Source organism: Hydra vulgaris, chromosome 09 (assembly GCF_038396675.1).
Source record: "Hydra vulgaris chromosome 09, alternate assembly HydraT2T_AEP".
NCBI lineage: Eukaryota > Metazoa > Cnidaria > Hydrozoa > Anthoathecata > Hydridae > Hydra > Hydra vulgaris.
In genome coordinates, this window is record NC_088928.1 from 64139852 (window position 1) to 64165920 (window position 26069).

The window sequence follows — 26069 nt, forward strand, 5'->3', positions numbered from 1 at the left end:
TTTAGATAACAGCTTATCTTCCGATAGACTAATAAAGATTGGCTTTATAATATCATGAATCCATTTTGGTATATTGATATGACTGATAAAAATTTTTCCTTTTGACTTGTATTTATACATACACCAACTATTAATACCTGGTGGACAAAATTGATGTCGATAAGATTCATCGGTTAAATGAGTACAATGCCAAAGAACTGCAAGAACCGACTTCTTCATTGCGTACAAATGATTAATATTATCTCTAAAAGCTTTCCCATAATAATTTTGCATTGAGTTACCGGTAGATTTAGTCAGTTTTCCCTCTCCTGAAAGCGGGGTTTTAGTGCTTTTATATTTTTTTATTTTGGCACGTAGCCTGGTCCAAAATCTTTTTTGAATATGTCCAGCACATTCTAACTTTACTGGTGTCACATCAAGTTATGAATAAGGATTTAAATCAATTACTTCCTTAAAAGAAGAAGTGTCCCCATCCCCTAAGTATTCATGGTAAATCAAATTATGCGTCTGTACTGATGTACTAAATATTTCAACTGCTCCGGCTCCTTCCATTGAACCAGATGATCCTTTATGATTTATATTGCAATCATAAATCGTTCATTATATTCAGGATTTTTTAGACTTGAAACTTTTTATATTGCATTTACGACAGTATTTTGACATTATATGCACATCAATACATTTTCCATTATGGCAGCCTGTTACAACACCACTTTTGATACGTGTCCACGTTTTTGCCATGTGCCGTTGATCGAAACATCTTGATTGATCTACATCAGATTGATCATATACTAACTGTGCAGCTTTTTCGATGCTCTTATTGGCTGCATAATGAGCTCTTATTGGCCAAGCTCTTATTGGCCAAGCTCTTATTGGCTGCATAATAAGCTGCATGAAGCTCTTCATTGATATACCTAAAAGTTGGTTCAGATAACCCATATATTTTCATACATCGTGTAAAATTGGAAATTTCTTCGTGTCCTTTTCCTATTTCTCTTAGTGCTATAACAGCCCTTACATTTGCCTCCCTTGAGTTTCTTCACTCGGTGAACATTCTTTAGAAGTGAAAAACTAAAACTAGCTTGACAACTGTTACACAATAATATTCGTTTGGAAGCTAGTCCCATGCGTGAACTAAGTTTGTTCCATAGTGTCACGTCTCGAGAGATACATTCAGAACATATGGCTCTATGAACCTTTTCAACAATTGATAGTCAATCAAAAATTGAATAATCGTTTTCATCAGTAGGTGAAACTTGAGTTGCAATTTTAGTTCTCTTATACTTTTCTTAGCTGATTTTCTCTAAATTTATATTTTATCTTTCTTTTGCGATTCGATGGGTTATCCATTAATTTCAAATATATTAATAAAAAACAATAAACTTTTAATTTAATTCGCAATAAATCTTCTTGTAGAACAAGGCAAGGACTCAAACTACTTGGTAATAAACCAGCTTGTATAATAAAATGTGCTTGATGTTTTAGGGTATGTATTTTAGGCTCCTTATATTTACAGAATCAAAAAAGCAGATACGATGTAATATGGGAATCACAAATTAGTGTTTAAACATTGAAAACTCATTTTTTTAGAGGAAAAAAACCGTTGCTATGATGTTGCTAAGGATTTTTTTTTTACATGTATGTAAAAGCATAATAAAACTACTTGTAATTAAATTTTTTTAATTTAAATACCCAGCATTAAAAAGCAATAAAATTTAAATACCCAGCATAAAAGAGCAATAAAACTTAAACACCCAGCATGAAAGAGCAATAAATTCTAAACAAGAAACAGTTGCAAAAAAAAATTTGAAAAAAAAAATATATTATGCATTTTTTTTTATAGGAACCACCTTAAATGCATCGCGTTTAAGTGCCTTTACGATTAAAGAAATTGTAATTTTTGTTTTATAAGTGATATATATGCCGCCTACTTTACAAGTAGGCGGCATATATATCCTGAATAAATTATGCTGTTGTTTTTGATGTTTTTTTGACCCTTTCAGTTAATAATATGCAATAATGAGTTAAAGCTAAAAAATTATAGCGCTGTTTAAAAAACTAAAGAGTTGGGATAAAAGCCCTCACGCAGAAACAACTTTACGGTGTGTGTGTGTGTGTGTGTGTGTGTGTGTGTGTGTGTGTGTGTGTGTGTGTGTGTGTGTATAACCACAATTCCTCCAAAGAAAGCTATTTTCAACATATAGTTGGTTTTTAAAAGAGTATAGTCGGCTAGTCGGCATTTGCGAGTCGGGAGATCAGTCGGCAGTTGGAAGATTTTTAATTGTGCGGAGTTTTTTTTTTTTTAGAAAGCAGTCGGGAGTTTTTAACGATTCGCCCCCTCCTCATTTTTCATTTTATTCCGAGAATCGCCGTGTTCTAGTGTTTTTGAGTTTATTCATTAAAATTAATTAATTGCGCATTGAATAAGTGTGAGTGTAAAAAAGATATATACGAGTTTGAATTGCGAGTGTATCTATATATTACTATTTTTTTTATTTTTTTATTTTTACTCTTTATTTTTATGTTTTTTTATTTTGTTATTTTTATTGTAAATATAAAATATAAAATGCATCAATGAAACTTTTAACTTAATATATATAAGCTTATACTTTCATAATATATTATTATCTTTTTAAACGATCTCCACGTTTCTCTAATAAATTTAAACAGCTTTGACGACATTTTAAACAAGTGAACTTTTTTAAAATGTTGAATTATAAGATGGAATTAACCGATTGATAATTCCAAAACAAATTTTGAACAAATTATCAATCGTTTAATTCAACTTTTTTGATATATTTTGCTAGAAGTGAAATTCCTTGTAAACATTAAAAATATATTAAAAATATATGCAAAGCGTACACTAAAAGTTGTAAAATAACACAAGTGTGATTTTAATAACGCAAGCGTATATTTTGTAAAAAAAAAAAAAATTACTTAAAATTGCTGATAAAAAAAGTTAATTATTTCACGGGTTTTTTTTCTTTATTAAAAGTTTTTTGCTTATTACTCGCTGACCTTTAAAAAACAAAAAATAAAGGTTTTCCAAAACTGTTAATAACTATTAAGAAATAAAACCTCATATTTTTTATTCAATTAGTTGCAGATGGTGTTCGATTGACGTCATGATGTAAACATTGTTACTCGACGCCATCTTAAAGGTCATACAAATGCGCTTAAGTTTAACGCAAGGCCAGTTACTGGTATCTGTTAAAGTGGTTTCTATCAAAAAGACAGTTAAAAAGTTTATTATTTTGAATAAATATATGTAGAATTTAATTCTCTTTCTCATGATATAATTATTTTTTTTTTGTTTAAACTAAAACTCAATATTAAATAAATAAGTAAAATGTAAATGAACAATAACACAACACAACAGCAAAAAATCACACATAAAAGAATGTGTGATTTTAGAGGTAATAACACTCGTACAAAAAAGTTGTAGAGGATCCATATGATTACGATTTTACTATAAACTAAAATACTAATACTAATAACTTCAAATTGTTGAAAATTTGTGTTTACCTTTAGCTGAAATTCCAGAATGTTTTTTTTTTAAAACATAGGCTTTTTATTTACAATATAACTCCTCGCATGGGTTGATGTTCATAAATTAAACTTTAAAGTTAAAAGCTGTGTGTTTAAAGGTAGCTGCTCTTTACATTGAACCCTTCAGTTAAGAAAGGTATACGCATTTGATGAAAGTTTGATATTAAAGGTCTTCATTGGTTTTAAAATATGTAAGAAGTAAAAAATGGGAATCAAATCAAAAAACTTATAATATAAGTTGTAGCATTTCAAGGACTTTTATGTACAGTTCAAGTATGTTGTATGTTGATCGCGTGCCACTAAATAAACACTTCTAAAAGCATATAAAGCTGTTGCAGTACTATTTATGGCTCGTGCTGCTTAAAGAAATGAAAAAAATTGGGAAAAAGGCCATACAACATTGAATAGAGTTGTAAAACCTCATAACAGTAATAAAGTAGTATTCAGGTATTGTCAGAGAACTGCAAATTGGGTAAAATTGTGCAATGTAGATGAAAATATTGATTATCATTTAAAAAATTGATTTTACTTTATGAATTAGTTACATTTACTACATGAATTAATATACAACACTGAAGTTAGAGCCTGTGCAGTTTTGCCTTATTTCATTGTATTTAATGATGCATCTTAAACTATTTTTGATGTAAACAAAAACAGCTCAAAGTTTAAAATGAGGGAAAATTCGAAAAGCAGTCAAAAAAAGATTAGTTGAATAAAGCCAGCTGAATAAGATGAAGATTCTTCCACCCAAAAAGGAATTTGAATTTTTATGACTTAGTTATACTTGCTTTCATTATTGTGTTTTCTCAAAACAAAGTTCTTCAATAGGTACATGTACTTGAAAATATGCTCAAATTTAAACAAAAATGCCAAATCAGCATATTAAAAATTATATATAATCAAATTTTTTTAGGATTGTTTAATTGTGTACAGATTTTTTTTCACTAATCATTTAAAAAATCTGTTTCAAAAACTCGACAAAAAGGTAGTTTTTTTTTTCCTATAGGATTATAACAATAACATAACAATAACAATAAGTCTATAAAATATCAGGCTTGGGGACGATAAACCCCAAAAACTTAAAAACTAGAAGTATGCCTATATCTATGAAATCCTTCACATGTTTATGAAGTTCTTCACAAAAAAGATCTTCAGCAAGTCGTTGAAATTTTACTTTCTAATATATAATTTTATATTTTTTTGTTTCAACGATAGGTGTTAAACTGTTTATATTGTTGTGAATATAGAGGAATATGCTCAAACATTACAGGCTGTTACTCTAATTTAGTATGTTACGAAATTAAAGCTTGTTAGTAGAGTAGACCCGTATGTTACGAAATTAAAGCTTGTTAGTAGAGTAGACCTGTATAAATTGAATTTTAACGAATGGGACACAAATAATAATTCGCTTCCTTGCGTGGAGTACTTCCGTAAAGTATGCACATATGCTTAGCATATACTTAGCAGATATTGTATGTCTACAAATAACTTATTTATGGATGAGCCTAATGTATATAGTAATGTGCGAATAAGTAAACTGCATAGAGTAAACTGGGGTAAAAGTAAACGGTTTAGCTTCAAATTCAAATATTTTTTTAAAGAAAAAATATTTTACGTTTATTTTTTTTTTTTTTTGTTTTAAAGAGATTTTTTTATATTATATAAATATATAAAAATTAAAAAAAAAATATTTTGAAACCCTTAAAAAAATCGAGTTCTATGAAGAAAAAAAACGTTTACTTTTCCCCTTATAATTAGGGAAAAATAAACTAGTTAATTTTTAATAACAATTTTTTAAGATATTAAAAAAATCAAAACTAAATAAGGGTGTTAAGAAAGTAAATTTTTTTATTAAAAAAAATATTTGTATCATTGGCAGAAGCAGGTTCGCGGCATTTTTTTATGCAAAATACTCTTTACCAATTTTGTATTTTTTGGGTAAACACGACCGACAATCCCAAGACTTGCAACTAAAAATTGGCAATTCTTCTTCCCAAACTCTGGGACACTTTTGCACCTCTTGATTTCTTTGTCTTGTCTCGGTTTTTTTGAACATTTGCATTTGCTGAGTTTCATCTGAAGCTTCACTGAAGTAAATTTTGCGTTTTTTAATTGCTTTGACTTTTTGGCCTCGTTATCTTGCCTAAGTTTCTCGAGTACCTCAGATGTACTTAGACACTGGCCTTTAACTCTCGGAATGCTGACTCTTTTGGGTTTTTTTTGCGTGTTAATATGGTGATGTTGCAAAACATTTTTTAAATTGCCTTCGAGTCTTTCTGTGAAGTGTTACAACATTTGATACATTTGAGCAGGAGTCACTAGTGTTGTTGTTAAATTTTGAAGTTGGCGAATCGTTGGAGTTTGATACTGACTGATGTTAGATGATGATATAGGTTGGGATGAGGATTATGAGGCAGGCTCGGGTGAGGATGATGAAACAGACTTGAATGAAGATGATGAAACAGGCTCAGTTGAGGATGATGAAGCAGGTTTGGATGAAGATGATGAAACAGGCTGAGGTGGAACTTGAAATGCTAGAGAAATTTGTAATTTTTTAGATAAATAGCGAAGGCTGCCATATTTATTTACGTTTTAAAAAATAGTTATTAACTAGTTTAACTGCGCTCATCTTAATGCATAAGTGTGAGCAATTAGCATATTTACTCTTCCCCGAAAAAAATTTATATTGGTTTTTTGCTCATAACTTTTTCCGGAACTAGCAAGTTCAATGTTGAAAAGAGAATCTTGATCGTCATAAAATTTTCTACAAAACAGCATTTTTGATTCATTAAAATTTAATTTTAGTTTTCGGAATTTTGAAGTTGATTTTTTAATTTTCTTTTCACGAAGGTGAGAATTTTGAGATTTGTGAAGGCAAAATAAAATTTTTTAAAATAATTTTTATATTTTTAGATAGAGCACTACACTTCTCTACAAAATGGTGCACTACACTTCTCTACAAAATGGTGCCTTGCATTTTTAAAGATTTTTTATTTTAGCTTTCAATAAATGCAAAAGAAACAAAATTGCTGACCCGTTCACTTTTTTTTTTCCGTTCACTCCTTTTGCTCTCTTTAATAATTGAAAAATTGGAATCACATTCATTTATAGTAGTCAGTTTGGAAACTAGCCGAAAACATTCATTAAATTTTGGATACGCTGGTTTCACAAACACTTCATTTGTGTCACTTACTGTGGGTTCTTCACAATCAGAATCAGAGGATTTAAGTTCTAAATTATGTTGCTGCATTTCTTGCATCTGCTCATTTAGCTAATTTTTTATTACATTCACCCATTTTCCTTTTGATACATTAATTTATATCTAGGGTCACAAAAAGTGGAAAGACATAAATACTTATCATGTAAAAATATACTCAGTCTTTTGTCTACTGACTCTTTCAATTGTTCAACTAAAGGATTTATACTTTAAAAAGCCTCACAAACTAATGCTTGATTAAAAAGTACTTTAAGAGTCATAATCGAAGGAATAACATCTGATAAAAATGCCTCACGATTGCTGAGATTAACGGTTAAAGTTTGAAATGGTTCTAAAATATGAAATTTTTTATCTAATAAGCCCGATTGAAATAAATTTAATGTTGATTGGGTAACATGATCAGCTGTATTAGTTGCCAAAAGAACTCTTTGTTCAGGCATCCTTTCAATCATATTGTAGGAACTATTCTTGTAGTAACATCTTGCATTAACATATGCTTATTTGTACCAAGCCGTTCCTAAATTGCTTCTAATATTGCTGCTGCTGTCGGTGAATGGTGAAAATGTGTTGCCAGGCGTCTGCAACAAACTAAAATTTCTTTCACAGATTGTTGTGACAAAATTGAGTCATGTATACGTAACTGTATTGTATGTATAAAACATGGAATTAACTTAAAACCACTGTCTTTAATGCCAGCTACCATGTTTGCAGCATTATCTCGTAAAACAATGTGAATTTTTGTGTGCGGAATTTCAAAACTTAGCAAACCTTTATGTAAATACTCACTTATATTTTTTCCTGTGTGACTTTCTGGAAAACTCTGAGTACTGCTCTCTGTTGGGAAAATTCATTATTGAGCCAGTGTGTTATTTTATCAGACTCTTTTTCAGCCAATACATACTCCACAAGGTGCTAATTTTTTAAATGGCACCTAATTACACTAGTGGTAAACGTCTTTAGACAATTCCCACCTCTAGAAAGTATTGCTTCGGATAGTAGGCAGGTACAAAGACGAATGTATTTCTTAGAAACTTCAAAGTATTTCCACAATAATTTTGAAAAACATTTTTTTAGAAGACATTGTTTTATACTTTTACAAGATATTTTTCTAAATTATCAGGCAACCAAAAAAGTTCGTGCGGTTTTGGAGATTCATAAATAAATACACATAAAAACAGTTTTAATAAAGTTTATTCTGAAAAATAGTCTCCTTCAGCAAGAATTTTCTCCTATCGTGAAACAAGCTGGTATATTCCATTTTTTTGTCTTGAGTTTGGTAGCTAAAAAGTTGAACTAACTCATCTTCGAGATCTTCTCTATTTCGAAACTGTCGATTCCTCATATGATTATCCAGGGCCAAAAACAGGTGATAGTCGCTTGGCGCAAGGTCTGGCAAATACGGAGGGTGAGGTAGAATCTCCTATTGTAAAAGTGCTAGAGTTTCCCCACGTGATTTTTGCGGTGTGCGGTCTGGCGTTGTCCTGGTGGAATACAACACCTTTTCTGTTTGCCAAAGCTGCTTGTTTTTGGTGAAGAGCAACCGAAACTCTGTCCAATTGCGCTGAGTATATCTCAGCAGTAATGATTTGTCCACTTGGTAGCCACTCATAGTGAACGATACCTGCTGTAGTCCACCATACACATACAGTAAAACCTTTTGTTGGTGAATGCTTGGTTTAGGAGTCATCGGTACTGGATTGTTACTGGCTAGCCAATGATATGTTCGTTTTTTGTTGCAGTACATAATCCATTTTTCGTCGCACGTCAACACGTTCTGCTATAGTACCTTCCCCAAAAACAGCGCATATCTTACAACAAGCTTCTGCAGCTTTGGTTCCAAGTTTGAACTCATAAAATAAACAGACGCGAATTATCGCATCTGACACAGCCATACTCCACTTAAGACTTTTAAATTAAAAACGCACTAATAAAACTTATGAAACACAATGATTGTCCTTAAAACAAGCTTTAATTTATATGCAAAATCATCCCTCCACCACCACCAGTTTTCTTAACACATTTCTTAGAAATAGGCAATTAGGATAAACCGCAAGAACTTTTTTGGTTGCCTGATATTAAAAAAGAAGTTCAACCAAAAATAAAGCATTTTAAATTTAAACTGTGTAAATATATCTTAAAATATAACCAACATGTTACATATTATGTTATTTTATCCAATACGTTATAGATTATACATTTATTTATATTACCTAACTTTAATAATTGTATTAATTATTTTTTTCAAAAAAAATCGTTATCATTTTTATTTACACTATAAATAAAAATGTTAACATTAATTTTCTTTACACCGCAAACAATCATCCAAAAATAAATTAACTTTTAAAAGTTACTTTATAAATTTTATAAACATAATTTATAAACCCTTACTAATGTTTTAACAAGTTTTTAATAACACAATAAAATATTAAATGTTTAATAACACAATTTTTCGAAACTATTTTTTTTCACCGAACGGTTCGGTTGCCGAACCGTTCGGTGTTCGGTAAAATTTCATTGCCGAACGTTCGGACTCGGTGTTCCGCCAAAAACCGGGTTCGGCGCATCCCTAATGCTAATAAACGCTCGTTTGTTTAATAATTAAAGTTATTAAAATCATTAAAAATTATTGTAAAGATGTTACAATTAATTTAATTTTCACTACCAACAAATTGCAAAACAATTTATGTATAAAAGATCCACTTCCTAAGCTACTCAAATCCAATGTTGTTTACAAATTTTCTTGTGCTGGATGTGATGCCAGTTATATTGGAGAAACCTCCAGACACTTAACAGCACGGATTCATGAGCATCTTATTAGTGACAAACAATTTAATGTTTACATGCATTAAATTTCATCTGTTAGTTGTAAAAATCTAAGTAACCATAATTGTTTTAAAATTTTGGATACTGCTTCTAACAAAAACAAATTGAAAATTAAAGAAGCATTCCATATTAAATGGGAAAATCCATCTTTAAATAAACAAACTGTTCATTATAATATAAATTTGTCTATCTAGTTGTCTTTTTTTGTTGTTGTTTTTTTTTTTTATTTATTTATATTTTATTTTTTTTTTTTCGCTATTTACAGTATTATAATTTGTATTATAACTTTTATTGGTTTATAACAATTCTATTTGTCTCTTAATATTTCTCTGTAATGTCTTCAAACTTTGATTTTATATTTATATCCAGAGTTTTAAATTTGTAATTTTATCTTTTGAAAATGTAGTATGTTAACTACGAAACATGTCAAGAGTAAAAAATATCGTGTTTTTCTTTAAAATATGTTCAAAAGTATTAATAATATTTAATTACAATCAAACGGTAACTTTACATTTTAATGGCTTCTTTAAAGTTCGCTTTAATTGGGCTTCTTTCATGTTACGCAAGTATAAAAAATATGGCGTTCTGTGGTAGATTATTCCAGTAGTCTGTCAGGGAGAAAACTGTCCGCGGAGTAAATTGTCCGATCGGACATTTTACTCCGGAGTAGAACGTCCGAGTTTCTCCTATCCGTCCGTCTAGGACACTTTACTCCGGAGCAAACTGTCTTACGTTGGAGTAAACTGTCCTACCTTTTTGCGGATTATTTACTTCGGACCATACGAGCGATGTGTTTTAGCGTTTGTTTAAACGATGGTTTGAGAACTCGCGCATTATTCTGCGACATAAAGAAAACTTTAACACTTTATAAACTAAGCATAATATTATTATAATTAATATAGTAATATTATGCGTCATGTAACTTATACAAATAAACCTGAAGCTTTCTCCGTGACCGGTCTGAATTATTTAAGTTCTTGCGTACAACTCAAAACGAGGATGCGCTTTTAAATTATAGCCGTTAGATTTGTTCCAAAAATAGTTGTTTTGATTTTTACGCATTAGGACGGAATATTTCAGGCGGATGGAATAATCTACGATTATAGTAGGATATTCCAATGTTTTTGTTTTTATTTTTTTTACTGTAAATCATGCGCGGAGTGTTGCTACATCAACTATCTTATAGCCTGACTCGGAGTGCTGCTACATCGACTGACAAATAGCATGACTCGCAATGGAGTGCTGCTACATCAACTATCTTATAGCCTGACTCGCAAGGGAGTGTTGCTACATCGACTTAGGGTTTGGTTGGGGCAGGCACTCTATCAAGTAATATATATATATATATATATATATATATATATATATATATATATATATATATTATATATATATATATATATATATATATATATATATATATATATATATATATATATATATATATATATATATATATAGATATATATATATATATATATTTATATATATATATATATATATATATATATATAGATATATATATATATATATATATATATATATATATATATATATATATATATATATATATATATATATATATATATATATATATATATATATATATATATATATCTATATATATATATATATATATATATATATATATATATATATATATATATATATATATATATATATATATATATATATAGATATAGATATATATATATATATGCATATACATGTATATACACACGGATGGAATAATGTACTATAATTGCAGATTATTCACAATTGCATTTTTATATATTGACCATCATCTAAATTCATACCTCCGTTCTTAGGTCCGCATTTGTTAAAATGAATTTTAATCGATTTTCGAACTTTTCTTTCAAATTATTAAGGTTCTTTTCAATGTTTTTGCTTGCTCCCATTTTAACTTTTTCGAAGTTCTGGTGATAATATTGGGATCCATAGTAGTGATATAGTTAGCATGGTTGGTTTATTGTTAGATATGACTATTTCATTATTTGAGTGTCGTTTTTTTGTATGCAAGGTTTGGTGATTTTTGTTTTTTGTATCCATTTTCAGCAAACACATCAGCGGGCACGCGTTGTCTGGGGGACGCCTGGCGGAAGTGCTTTGGACAACGCATGTCCTCTGGGAAGTCCATTTCTTAATTTAAAAGTTTTTCCGAGCAAACTGATAAAGCTCTATAAAAAAATCCCTTAAATATACTTTCTAAGATTTTAGGGTCGTGGTTCTAATTGGGCATAACCTGAACTTTTGTTATTGCTTTTTTTCGATTGATGTTAAAATCATAATTACCTTTTTGACTGATGGTTAATTAGATTTCTAAGAAATTTATTCATTTATTTTCACCTTCCGATTCAATTGTGTATTTAATGGCATGCTGTTGACTGTTTAATATGTGTTGAAAACGGCTGGCATTGTCTTAGCTTAAAAATCTTTTGTGGCTATCATCTACGTACTTGAGGTACGTAGATGATAGCCACAATTTTAATAATAAACAATTTTATTCCTAACGGTGGATTGGAATGCATCATTTTTGAAAAATTGCAGGAAACCTTCCGCAAGTATTACCATGTGTAAAAGTCCTATTGCACCTGTATCAATGGACCTGTTTTTTCCAAACAGCTAAACTTTAAAGAAGCCACTAAAAAGTGAAGTTACAGTTTGATTGTAATATAAATATAGCTAATAGTTCGTAATTAAACCTGAAAATTCTAAATTAGTATATAATAGATACTAAATTAGTATATATATATATATATATATATATATATATATATATATATATATATATATATATATATATATATATATATATATATATATATATATATATATATAAATAATTATATTTATATATGTATATATATATATATATATATATATATATATATTTATATATGTATATATTTATATAAGTCTTAGCAATGCATAATACGCACGATTTTGACAACTCAAAATTAATATTCAAAACAAAGATATATTTCAAATAAATAAAACATACAACCTACAATGTTTTCATCATCGATTTTTTCGTAATTTTTTCTAAAATATTTTATCATCTTATTTATGTATACACTTTTTTTATTTAGTAATAATATTGTTTTTACTTATACTGGTATCGTTTCTATAAGTTTTTTTTTTTCCGTAAATGACTTCCTGCACTGCTTTTATCCGACTTATTAAACTGTATTGGATATTTTTAAACAGAATGAAAATCTTGTTCGCCCCCTTGTTAACTACACTATTGTAAATTGCACACTTTATTTTATAATTTAAAAAAAAAAGGTAAAATAGAAAAAAATAATATTAAAAAAAAATAACAATAAATAAGTTTAAAACTTACATGTCAACAGTTTTTTGTTGAATTTTATTTAAAAGCTTTTGAAAATAGTAAATATATTAAATGACTTTATATTTATGCGATATAATTTATGAATTATTTATTCTTTATTCATCTAACGCTACTCTTGTTTGCGTTTATAGAAACGTCAGTTACCAAATTATTTTCATATTATAATTTAATTGAACTTTAAACTATAGTATTCTAAATATTATTTTAACCACGCAACATAGATCAATCAAAGGTTGACAAAAAAATGTACGTCTTCAAACACAAAGCATGGCAATTGGCACGACCATTTTTGTTACTTCAATGAAAAAAATATTGAAAGTTTTATTATTTAATTTATTTAGCGTTGAAATAATGTATACAAATAGTTCACCATAAAAAATGGAAAAAAATTGCAAAAAACTAACAGCTTTATTTGTGTTTTATATATTTCTTATTTTATTTATTTATTATTTATATATTTGCACATTCTAACATCCAGTGCAATATCTGTCCGCTTTGTTTTTAACTAATTTTTTAACTCGATTTCTTCTGAATTTCACTCGTTTTGAATTTCTGAATCTCGTGTAATATAAACTTGGAATCTGGAAGAAGAAACATATAAACTTGGAATCTGGATGAAGATAATATTCGATCTTGTCGCCAGAACCATATAAATATTAGAATATAAAATCAGATCACTACGTAATATATGGAAGAAATACATATATAGATAAAAATATAGAAGGGTTTTTATTAGGATTTTAAATTGAAAATAAGTTAAAATTAAGTAAAACATAAAAAAAAAAGAAGAGATAAAACATGAAAATTTAATTTATTTTATAACCCATAAAATTTTTGTATTCATACACGCTGATAACACAGATTAAACATATTAATCTAAAAACACAGATTAAAATAAATATATTTTTAAATTAACTCAAAGAAAAAAGTCGGTCGTCTAAAAATATTTTTGAAACAACCAAAGTTGTTTACATCCAAATGAAAAAATAAATTAATGGTGGGCATTTCCATTTCTGGCTGGATTTTTTACTTTTCATTGTTTTTATAATTAGAAGCTGCAAAGCCGCCATAAGCATTTCATGACGCCAGTCGGCCGCCCGGAGAAGCCGGGACTTTGAGCAATATGCATACGATTATGATTTCTTAAAGAGCAACTCTAATAAAAATATTTTTTTTCACATTTTAGGCTGCCTGAATATTTAAATATAAATAATTTTATAATTTTTTTTTAGATTTTTTTTTAAGTTATTATTTTTCTTTTTTTTTTTAAATCTTTTAAAACTATTAATTAATCTGAAAGATACTTTATTAAAGTTTCTTTGAACTTTTCATATTAGGTATAAAATGTTAAGTTATTCAAAAATGGAGTGCTTTATCAAAATATTATCAATAGTAATAAAAACACGTGTTCTTCTCTTTTGTTTTTTAGTTTTCTTTTAGTTATTATTTATATTCTGTTACCTTTATCAATTCTTTAACTTTTATATCTTTTTAAAACACTAAAATGAATTATAGATAATTTAAATGCAAAAATTCAATTTTCATTTAGAATTAGATTTAGAATTTTATACTTGAGAAAATTTTAACTATTTTTAGTGTAATATGCAAACTTGGTGCAGTTCTGATGGAAAACATTTTTAAACTACATGACTTTCATTAGAATAGAAAACAAATAAACGCTGCAGTGCACAATGCGCCACTAAGTGAAAATAGGAGTTTACTTACGTTTCTTAAAGATTTTTCTAATATTAACTTTTTAAATATTTAAAACGGAATTAGGTTTGTGGTTCTTAATTTAAAAAAAATTCTACTTTTTTTAAATTAAGAACCACAAACCTAATATTTTTTATCAATTTTTCTTCTTTGCGAAGAGGAGTTTCAAGGTTAAAAAACGAATATTTTTTATAAATTTTAATTGCTTATGATAACAATAATGTTTCTGTATTATACTTATATTTTTTTAACTTAATGATTTTAAATTAATTGAAAACCAAAAAGGCAAAAAAAGAGTTTATACATAGGGTACTTATGCCTATTACTGGACACATTTTTACAAGAAACACCCGTTACAGAAAAATACTTGAGTATATGTTACATACCATATATAAAATTTTAGAGAATTAAAAGCTCTGACATTTTAAGTAAAAATTATTGTGATTATAAATAACATAAAATTATATATAACCAGATATATTAAAGGTAAACAATTTTACCAATTACTGGCCATCTTAACCATTTATTGGCCGTTGGCTGTATTTGATTGAATAGGGCATTGTAATTGATTTATTGTCATAAATTAAAAAAAAATAAAAAAAATAAAAAGCAAACCATAAAATCAAAATAACTTGTTCAATTAAATTATTTATACACTCAAATAAGATGAATTTAAATGAACAAAAATACCTAAAAAAATATTTCTTACAAAATATCGTTTTTTTTCATTCACCTTGGTCAATTTCAAGTTTGATATATGATCTAGCTTTGTTTTTGCAGAGTTTTCTTTTTTTTCTTTCAAAATCTTTTGTTTTTCAACTTTTCTGTTTTCACTAGCTACCTTTGAAGCCCTATCTTCAAGCTTTGCATTACAAGCCTCCTCTGAGGTCAGAACAAAAAACTTTAAATTAGAGTTTTTTGAGTGTTTTTTTGTTTGTTTAATTTGTGGAGAAGAATATGTACGAACATCTGAATCTTTGTCTGATAGACAAGATGAGTTAGCAAATGGAAATGGAAGATCTGTTATTGTTTTGCAAAAAACTTTTTTTTAACATTTGAATCTAATGTTGATTCAGTTACTTCTACTTCTTCAAGATGTATATCAGTATCAATATTCAAACCCAGAGTATTGTCAGAAAAATCAATATACTCATTGTCTTGTACCCGTTTCTTGCAATAATACTTGTTCTGTAATAATACTTGAATGTTGCACAGCATTGTCTTAAATTTAAAAATCAATAAACTCATTTTCTTCTATTGGTTAGGTAGAAGACAGCGATTTAATTGCAAAGCTGTTTTTTGATAGATCAGACAATAATGGAAGGTTGCTTATTATTGAAATGTTAAACACATTTTGACCTGAGGCAGCATTTGAAATTTTACTATATAAAATGTTTGGGATGTATGCTTCTTTAGAAATAGCACCTGGATTAAAGGGATAAATTCCACAAGCTCTAAATCCTGAGCGTATGTTTGTGTCAGTCATAGCATATTTCAAGGCTTTTGAAAATAAACCGCAAAAGTTAGAATGCGAAACTACTACACCTGGGTAGTCATTCATCATTGTTTGGCAATTCTCAGAATAGGCAGTTTTCAGTGACTTAAAAACTGTTCTGTCACAAGGCTGCAACAAGTTGCTGGTGTAAACTGGAAGCTCAACAATTTCAATTTGGGATACGATAGCCAGCTCAATCATTTCAACAAAATTGTGTGAGTCATGTCCATCAAGGATTAAAATCTGTGGTCTTGCTGAGCCACTATTTGGATGGAATGTTTTCTCAAACCATAACTCCGCAATACCTCGTTTTGTCCAGCCCTTTTCAGACACATTCCATGTTGCTCCTCTTGGAGCATTTTCGGTATCAAAACCATAAAGAGTTCTTACAATTTTTCCTTTCCCTATTATATGAGGTGGTACAACTTGACCAGCTGCATTTATACAACATATAAAAGTAATTGTTTCCTTGTTGCCACTTGTTTGACTCTGAATATATTTTGAGCCTTTCCTGGCAACTGGTTTATTCTCTAGTTGCATCCCTGTTTCATCCATGTTCCACATGCATTTTTGCTTGTCCTGTAAGTTCTTACTTTGTATCAGAACTTCTAAAGAAGTAAAATATTTGGAAACCTTTATCCTATTCATACACATGTGTCATTTAGAAGCTGTAGCTTCTGGACAACGAAGACTAACACAACAGTGTCTATTTTTAAGTAGTTGCCACCACTTTTCACTAGGTCGACCATTTTTAAAACTTATGTTATGTGTTTTAGCAAGCTTAGCAGCATAAGTGATAAATGTTTTTTTCCCAAAACCCATTCCCATTTAGGCACGATTGCCAGCATAATCAATTAGTCTTTCTTCAAGGTCACCTTTTCATTGGTTTCGCTCCTATTTTGGACTTTCCAGAGATTATGGTTTGCAGAGGCGATCGCGGAACTTTATATGATACACTTGCTTTCCGTTGAGACATACCTGATGCAACTGCATGTACTGTTAGTTTCATGTTATTCTCAGTCCATAGCATGCGTTTTTTTGTTATTCTTGTTGAAATAACTGGTTTCATGGTTTCATATATAATATTATTATCTATTAAAAATAAAAAAATAAAAACATATATTCATAAAATACTTTTAGGAAAATCATATATTTACTTTAATGGTGTATTTTTATTGAATCAACATTATCAGAACATAATTAACTATAATTATAATTAACTAAAACTTTCTGAGTTCATTCTACTTTTAAAGTAACTTTAAAATTAGTAACTTTAAAATGATTTAGCATTTTACTTTTAAAGTAACTTTAAAAGTAGAATTAACTCAGAAAGTAACTTTAAATGTAGAATGAACTCAGAAAATCAGAAATTATTTTAAAATGTTTATTTTGTTAATACTTTAACTTTTCTCATACATGAATAATAACTAAGTGTGAGAAAATCCTATATAAAAATATGAAACTAAAAAATTTTATACCTGATACCATTTATTGGTCATGGTGAGTAAATGGATTAATTAACCGGCCAGTAAATGGTTTATTAGAAAAAATATTAATCTAATTCAGTTAAAACATTATATGTGAAACATCAACTGAGTACTTTTGTTTCAAAGTTTACATAAGATATTTATCTTTTTTTTTCTTCCTGAATGGACTGGCATATTTGCAACGCACAAAAAAAAGACTATAAAGTATGAATTTAAGAAAACAAAGCATAAAGTTGTTACAATTATTATAATGTTTTTAACATTTAGTTTTAGCGATTAAAACTTTCTAGAACTTTCCTGAAATTGCGATATTTTCAAAGTTTTAATGAAGTCATTGAGTTCAAATAATAATATAGGGCAACTTGTGCCATAGATTTTTATAAGAAAAGCTTTTAAAAGTGGCCAGTAAATGGTTAATGGCCGTTAATTAGCGTATTTACCCTTATAGTTTTTTCTTGATTCAGTCGGTAAAGAATAATGGGTTGAATCATGATACTACTGCCGGTAGCCGAACTTTTAATACATAAAAAAATATTCTGACTGTCTCTTTAGTTAAATACTTTAATTCACCTTTACGGGTGTCAACTCTATAAAAATGCGACTTTATAGAGTCTACTATAAAGATCTATAAACTCTATAAAGATCCAACTTTATCCGTTATTCTTTTTTGTTTTAGAGTTAGGAAAAAAATCTAATTTTGAAAATATTCGAATTCTTAATATAAATATATGATGTCCTGAGTAAAGGTTATTTCAATATATTCAATTATTTTTGAATTAATAACCTATTTTAACGGTTGAACTTTTGACCAATAAAATAAAACCTCTGCGATAAGCTTTTATTAGCCAACTTCTAGAAAAGTTAAAAATTTTAGTACATTTTTACGAGATGACGTTATTAATTAAAGAAATTACGAAAAGAAATTAATCCTAGGAGATTTAATCTTAAGTTGCTTTGAGTATCACGTCAAGGAAAACATAAATTGGTTTATAAGGAAAACATAAATTGGTTTAATTGGCTTATTTGAAAATGGAAATTTTGCGATAAACAACCCAACTAGACCTCAGTTGTCAACTTCTTTAATTGATAACATTATACCCACCAATGTTTTTAATAATTCTTTTAAAAAAGGTACTAATGAAAGAAAAATAAATGGTTATTTCCTTATTTTGTTTTCCAATAGTTACTGACGCAAAGTTATTATGTGATGATATAAAAATTCTTAAAAAAAAACTTTATACTATATTGCTTTGAGGCCCTGAGGTTTGCATAGAAGACTAAAAGAAAGTTTGACTAGAAGAAATTTTGTTGAAAAAAATTTATAAAAAAGCCATATTTTAGCAAAACCATCAGGGTTATAAAGGGTTTGGAGTACCTTTATACCAGACGTGTAGTAAACATAAACAAGTCAGTTTACATTGTAATTGATTTATATATCGTTTAAAAGATATTTTCATAAACTTTATTGTTTTTTGTTGCTGTTTTTTTCATTGTTAAATTACATTTTGGTTTTTGTATACTTGGAGATCTAATCTTGATCACAAAATATTCTTTTATAAAAGCTTGGTACTGGGTTACTTCGCGAACAAAACCTAACTATGTACCAGACGTACATAGTTAGCATTTGTACGCCAATATTGTATTAACCAGCACTCTCAAAACAAAATTATTAACATTAAAAAAAATGTAGACATAGATTTGCCAAATATACATTGAGTAATGATTTTAATTAAGTTGCGTAACTTACTTACAACTTACATAATGTACATTTAAAGTATATCTAAACATTGGTTTCTCTTAATCTTTGTCTGTTACCATAAATGGTTTAACAAAATAGAAGACAATAGGCAAGATAAGTATGCCGGAACATAAATTAGATAAAGTTAAACTTTTATAATAAGCCAAATTATTACGACTATAAAAGTTTATGTTAGGATATAAATGTTTTAAGTCGCAAATGGTACTTACACAAGCTGTAGACTCTGGCTACTTACGTAATTTAAGATTTGTTAAACTATTTTACCTGCTCTCCGCCGTCGTACCTGAATACAACATATAAATTGGCCCATTCTCAATTTAATATTGTGGAACAAGGGTTTTTATAACTGTTGGTAAGGTAAGAACTTATAAATAAATATAATTTTTAAAGGTTTTCTTCACATCATAGTGAAAACTATGATGTGAAGAAAACTATTTTCGAAATATTTAAATCATCAATTATAACAGGAACTGTACCAGATAAATTAAAAGTAGCTAAAATTGTACCTATTTTTAAAACCGGTGAAACATTTCTAATAAACAATTACAGACCAATCTCAATACTTCCAACCTTTTCTAAAATACTTGAAAGAATAATCTATAATAGATTATATGAATACCTAATTCAAAACAAGTTCTTAAATAAAAAACAATTCGGCTTTCAAGCACAGCACTCAACAGAACATGCAATTTTAGATTTAGTTAATAGCATAAGTGATTCTTTTAATAAAAAGCAATTTGTATTAGGAACTTTTATAGACCTATCCAAAGCATTTGACACAATTAATCATGATATCTTACTAAAAAAAATGGAAAAATACGGAATAAAAAATACTAGCCTAGATTGGTTTAAAAGTTATCTGTGCAACAGACAACAATGTGTTATTTCGAACGATAATAAGTATTCTAATTTACTAAAAATAAAATGCGGAGTTCCCCAAGGTTCCATTCTTGGTCCTCTTTTATTTTTAATTTATATTAACGATCTTCCACAATCACTAAAAAAACTTGATGCAATAATGTTTGCTGATGACACAAATTTATTTTATTCATCATCATCAATTGAAAATCTCTTTGAATCTGCAAATGATGACCTTGAGAGTCTAAACATTTGGTTTAAAGTAGATAAATTATCTTTAAATCAAGAAAAAACAAAATACATCTTGTTTCATTCCAACCAACAAAAAAACAAAATACCAAGCATGCTACCATTACTAAAAATTGATAACATAAACATCGAAAGAACTGAAACTATTAAATTTCTTGGGATAATTATTGACGAAACGATTTCTTGGAAACCCCATATAAAAACATTAAATACAAAAATATCAAAAAGTATCGGCATACTTTACAAAGTCAAAACTATACTTTCCCAGGAGAATCTGAAAGTTCTCTACTTTTCTTATATACAAAGTTATCTAACATATGCTAATATTGCCTGGGGAAGTACAAATAAATCTAAATTAAGTTCTCTATATACACACCAAAAACACGCATCAAGATTGATTTATAATAAAAATAAATTCACTCATGCCGATCCTTTACTTAAAAACTTGAATGCTTTAAATATTTATCAAATTAACATCTACCAAAATGTTTTATTTATGCTCAAATATAAGCTCGGACTTGTCCCAACTCATTTTACTAATAACTTTTTTCAAACCAACGCCAACAGATATACCACACGAGGAACCGGAAACTTTACATTGCCCATAAAAAAAACAAAATTTTCGAGATTTTCAATTGTATCCCGTGGCCCCTATTTATACAACAAAACAATACCTCAAAATATAGAACTTACTAAATTGGATAATCTTATTGCCCTGAAGAAAAAACTAAAAGATCTCATAATTAACAAAACCAATTTTATCGATATGTATTAAATATAAAAGAACAATTAATATAATAAAATGTAAAAAGAACAATTTAAGCTATGAAAATAAATAAAAAAGAAATAAAACATAAAATATAAAAAAATAAATAAATAAAAAATGTTAGCAACTATACATAGTTAAATTTTTTCTGAACAGTAGACCTCAAAAATTAATGTGTGTCTTTACTCTTTAAATTTTTAGTTTATTTTGTATTTTAAAGGTTCTCGATGAAAAGACTTTTCTTAGTCTTCTGCGAGTTTCCTTACAACTACATAGTACTACTAATATATGTTGATATATATTTTCAACAAATAACATATATTTTCAACGACAACGACAAGCAAGTCCCTAGTAGCCCTGTGGTGCGACGGACTTGCGTATATTTTTTAAATGCATGGGTTAATAGCCAGCACATTATATTATAAACCACGAATTTATTATTTTAATTCGCATGAGTTAAAATGTCAAACGCGCATGTGTTAAACAGCATTGTTAACGCTCTTTAGATATTGTAAATATTTGTGGTGGACATTTATATAAACTGGAGACATGTAAATATTATTTGTTTTTGAAATATATAATAATGATTGTTGTAAAAAAAAAAAAAAAAAAAAAATAAAAAAAAAAAATATATATATATAATTTAATTCGATATTTAAAATACCGTTCACATAAGTAAAACTTTTTTTTTTGAGATAACATTATTTTTTAGATTTAAATTTTTTATAGCTTTTTATTATATAATATTTATGATTATTAGATTAAGGTTTTTATAATTTTTTGTTATCTTTTTTATAAGAACTTGCGTACTCTTATCTGACAGACCTATTTGTAGAACATTTGGAGCTTCAAATAATTTTTTTTTTATCTACTTAAACTTCGTGAATAAATTAACGTTTTGTGTTTCATTGTAAAATAAAGGTTTTTATGGAAAGCAATTCACTTTTATATACACCATTTAAAATATCTTTATATCTGTTTTTATACACAAAGCTAGCATATGCTTTGAGGTTATTGAAAGACGTAGTGCAATGTTGTTTGCTAGTTATGAATGCATAATTTCAATCAATTTTAAGTTAAAATAACTCCCTTTGGGATTTGTTTGTGAGCTTCCATAGGTGGTTGATTAACTGGTTTATATTGGGTTATTAACACACAGGAAATTCACAAGCATAATTACGTAAATTGACCACAGAGTTATTATAGTGTTCCAAGCGGAATTAGCGATCTCAGAGCACTAAAAATGTGAATTTAATTAAAAATTTTACGTCTCAATTATTACCATTGTTGCAAATAAAGCCAGACCTAGCATCAAAGCTCGGATCTCTTAATTCTAAAACGAGCGTTCTGATCACTACACCACGGCTTCTTTTTAGGACTCATTTTACCAGCTTCCTATGTTTTTTAGGGCTCAGTTTACTAGCTCGTACCAGCCTCCTATGTTTTATATTAAATGAGTTGTATAAAGCATGTGTACTTACGTATACTTTATAAAGTATTTGTAAAGTATAAAAGGTTAAATTTAGAGTAATATTAAAAAAAAAAGAAGTTAATAATAAACATTTTAATGCAAAAATTGAAAGAAGGATTATAATAAATAGGGGCTCATAATACCACTTTCACCTAGAAGCTGTACGTAAATAACTTTGATTTGAATACTTTTGAATCAGATAAATCATATTATTCTTTTAGAAGCCTTGTTTTATTTGAAAAATATGTAATTCATATATATTACGTCAAATGTAAACAAGGCATTAAAAACATATATATATATGTAAAGGGTAAAGCGGGCTAGTTGAGCAATTTTTGCTAAATCAAACAGATCTCATGAACGGTGCGTCGGATTTACATAATTTATTCACTATTTGAAAAATAATTTAACCTGCTAAAATTTTTTTAAGAAAAAAGTATTCTTTTTAATTCTTTTAAAAAGATAATGCCTGAAATTTGCGGAGCTGCTTAACCTGCCCTAGTGGGGTAAGTTGAGCAATAGCGTAGGTAAGTTGAGCAATCAACAATTGAATTGTACGAAGCTTGGGTGAATCATCAATAAAACCTTCACTAACAGTAAGCGTGTACTTTATTTATAAACTTTTTATTTTATGCACTTGAATGACGTAAATATAATAGAGAAAAAATTAAATAGTAAGAGAGCGTCATAAAATATAAAAATATTATTTTATACAATTATCTTGAACTTTGAATTCCAATTTAAAAATAACTAGTTTTAAAAAAATATATAAATGATGTAGTTTAAATTATTTTTTATTAAAGTTGTTTCATTTTGTTCGAAAGTTCAGTTTTATTTATTTTTTTCAAAGCTGCTCAACTTACCCAACTAGACTAGGTGACACATTAGTTAGGTTTTAAAGAGAGCAGTAAGACTTATGAAAAAACCGGTAGTTTTAATCGAAAGTCCGATAAATTGTTAAAGTTCAACATTTAAGTGATGTCAAATAAAAATTTTTATAAGAATCTAAGCAAAAAACAGCAAAAATTTTTTTTTTTACTTTTTTGGTTAAAAAAAGAAAAAGTGCCCGTGTATCTTAGTCAACTGCTTTCCAAATAAGTAGACAAATTTATTGACATTTTACCGTCATTCTCTAAATAGTTTCGTTTCTGAAGAAAAATTACATGTTTTAAAGGATAAAAAGAAATTATTCTTTAAAAAAGTATTTTGATGAATATTTTAATGTGTATGTTAATGACTATAGTAGGGTAGAGCGGGGCATGGGGAGGGGTTGGATAACTTTTACTAACTATAACAAATCTCGGTGAGCGGTGCATTAAATTTTCAAAACTTTGTCACTATTTCAAAGATAAATTAACCTAGAAATTAATTAAAGTTGTGTTTTTTGATTTGTTTGAGAGAACATTGCCTTAACTTTACCAACCTGCTAAAGGTACTTCTATGCAATTAGATAACTTTTTTTCATAAAAAACATTAATTACAAATATAGTTAACAAAAATTACAGATGCAGGTCGATTGAAGCCAAAATAATATATATATATATATATATATATATATATATATATATATATATATATATATATATATATATATATATATATATATATAAAATATGTTTAATCCTAATAAAATAGTTGGTTTCAGTCCCAAAAAGGAGCTAAACCCTTTACACAATTATTTAACATAGGGTAACTGTTAAACTTTGAATTTTCATAGTTGTTTTAAAACAATGCAAACTACAATCTGTGCCAGTTTCACATTCAAACTATCAAAACTTGCAAAAAATAGTCATTTTCATAAAAACTGATGATTTTCACAAATTTACTCACCTATTTAAAATTTCGTAAGTGCAAATCTGAATAGGCAAGACACTTTAATAAGGGTCATTTTTTAGCTATATTAATAACAAATATTTGTGGAAAATTTCAAGAAGTTCCATTAAGTATTAGTAAAGATATTATGCAAAGGGTATAACTAAAACAACAAAAAACATGTTCAATAAAAAAACGGTTTTAAAAATCAGATAGTATTTATTAACATAAAACAAAACAGGACTAACTCATAGGGATCCAGAGGGGTTGGCATCCTTTTTTTTTAAAACTCTTTTCTTAAACCTACTTTTACTTTTGTCTTTGTTTTTAAAATATTAGATGACTATTTACTATGAACTAAAGCTATATTAGATAACTATTTAGAATGAATTAAAGCTCTTTTAAGGCCACTTTTGAATGAATTTTTTCAAAAAATCTTTCACATAGAATATTCAAGCAATCAAAAACTTTACCTATACCGTTAATACCATCATTAAATTTTATGTTGGCAGAACACATACCAATTGTAAGTACTTTTCTGCTACAATAAGTAGATTTGGGACAGCGTGTTAAAATAGTTCCATTTAAACACTCATTTACATTTTGCATTTTGTCATGGAGGCATTATTCTAGCAAGAGTCTTAAGATAATTCCTAAAAGAAATTTTTTTCAGTTATGCTAAGTGTATAAGGAATACTTGAAAACAAATTGGGAATGAATTGCACTAGAAATAACTTGCAATAGAAGTGTCATAATTTCATATAGTTGCTAAGGGCGTTGCTAAGAGTAAAAATCTATACTAACATTAAAATAAATTGAAATAACTTTTTTTCTTTTTTTGAGCTATTTTAGCTACCCAACTTGCCGCTACCCAACTTGCCGCTATGCTCAATTAGCCCCGCTTTACCCTTAAGACACTTTTACAAATAGAATAACAAATACAAAAAAACAAATATGGAATTTACTGTATTTTTTATTTCTTTCAAAACTCTTAATCACATAGTTTAGATATTTATTCAAAGTCATACATAATGAAATCAAAGATTATTTCTTTAAAATCTTATGTTAAAACAAAAAACAAAACAATTGTTTACTTCTTAAGGGGACGTTTTCCCTACGTTTTTCTTTTTTCCCACCTACTCCAAGCTTATTAAGACCCTTTTCGCCCTGTTTACTAATTTTTACTTGCTACCATCAATAAACATCTCAAAACTAAAACAAAAATTATATATATATATATATATATATATATATATATATATATATATATATATATATATATATATATAAATACTGTCCCCCCCCCTCCCATTATTTTTTTAATTTGAAAAATTAAAAAAAAAATTTTATACAAAAACTCGTATTTCATTTTTTACAATATACACGTGAAAGATTTGCTTTATTAAGTCTAAATTTATTATTTTTCCTTTTAAAGCTCTATAGACTAAATAAGAACCTGGGACATGTAAAGGTTAAGGCTGCTTTATTGTCAACTCC

General features: G+C 27.9%; 3 protein-coding genes across 5 annotated transcripts in view; 1 reads left to right on the forward strand and 2 right to left on the reverse strand.

The window, feature by feature from the left end:
* The window catches only part of LOC100215679 (uncharacterized), a 43992-nt gene extending 30751 nt beyond the window's left edge, over positions 1-13241 (reverse strand). The window contains exon 1 of one of the 2 annotated variants that reach the window (XM_065806331.1): positions 12954-13241. Coding sequence is in view for 1 of the 2 variants with exons in the window: in XM_065806330.1 (XP_065662402.1) it covers positions 12619-12632 (14 nt within the window). In the remaining variant the exon portion in view is untranslated. The other variant, XM_065806330.1, reaches the window with a different exon arrangement.
* A 2695-nt stretch (positions 13242-15936) lies between these two features.
* LOC136085648 (uncharacterized) lies at positions 15937-25181 on the reverse strand. Its single transcript, XM_065806972.1, has 3 exons — positions 25046-25181; positions 17149-17262; positions 15937-16778 (listed from the first exon to the last, which is right to left on the reverse strand). The coding sequence occupies exons 1-3, from the start codon at positions 25179-25181 to the stop codon at positions 15937-15939; spliced, it is 1092 nt and encodes a 363-aa protein (XP_065663044.1).
* LOC100213255 (uncharacterized) overlaps positions 19376-26069 on the forward strand; it is a 51278-nt gene continuing 44584 nt past the window's right edge. Inside the window, exon 1 of one of the 2 annotated variants that reach the window (XM_065806332.1) lies at positions 19376-19773. The gene's annotated coding sequence lies outside the window, so the exon portion shown is untranslated. Of the gene's footprint in view, positions 19774-23222; positions 23357-26069 lie in introns of those variants that run through there. The other variant, XM_065806333.1, reaches the window with a different exon arrangement.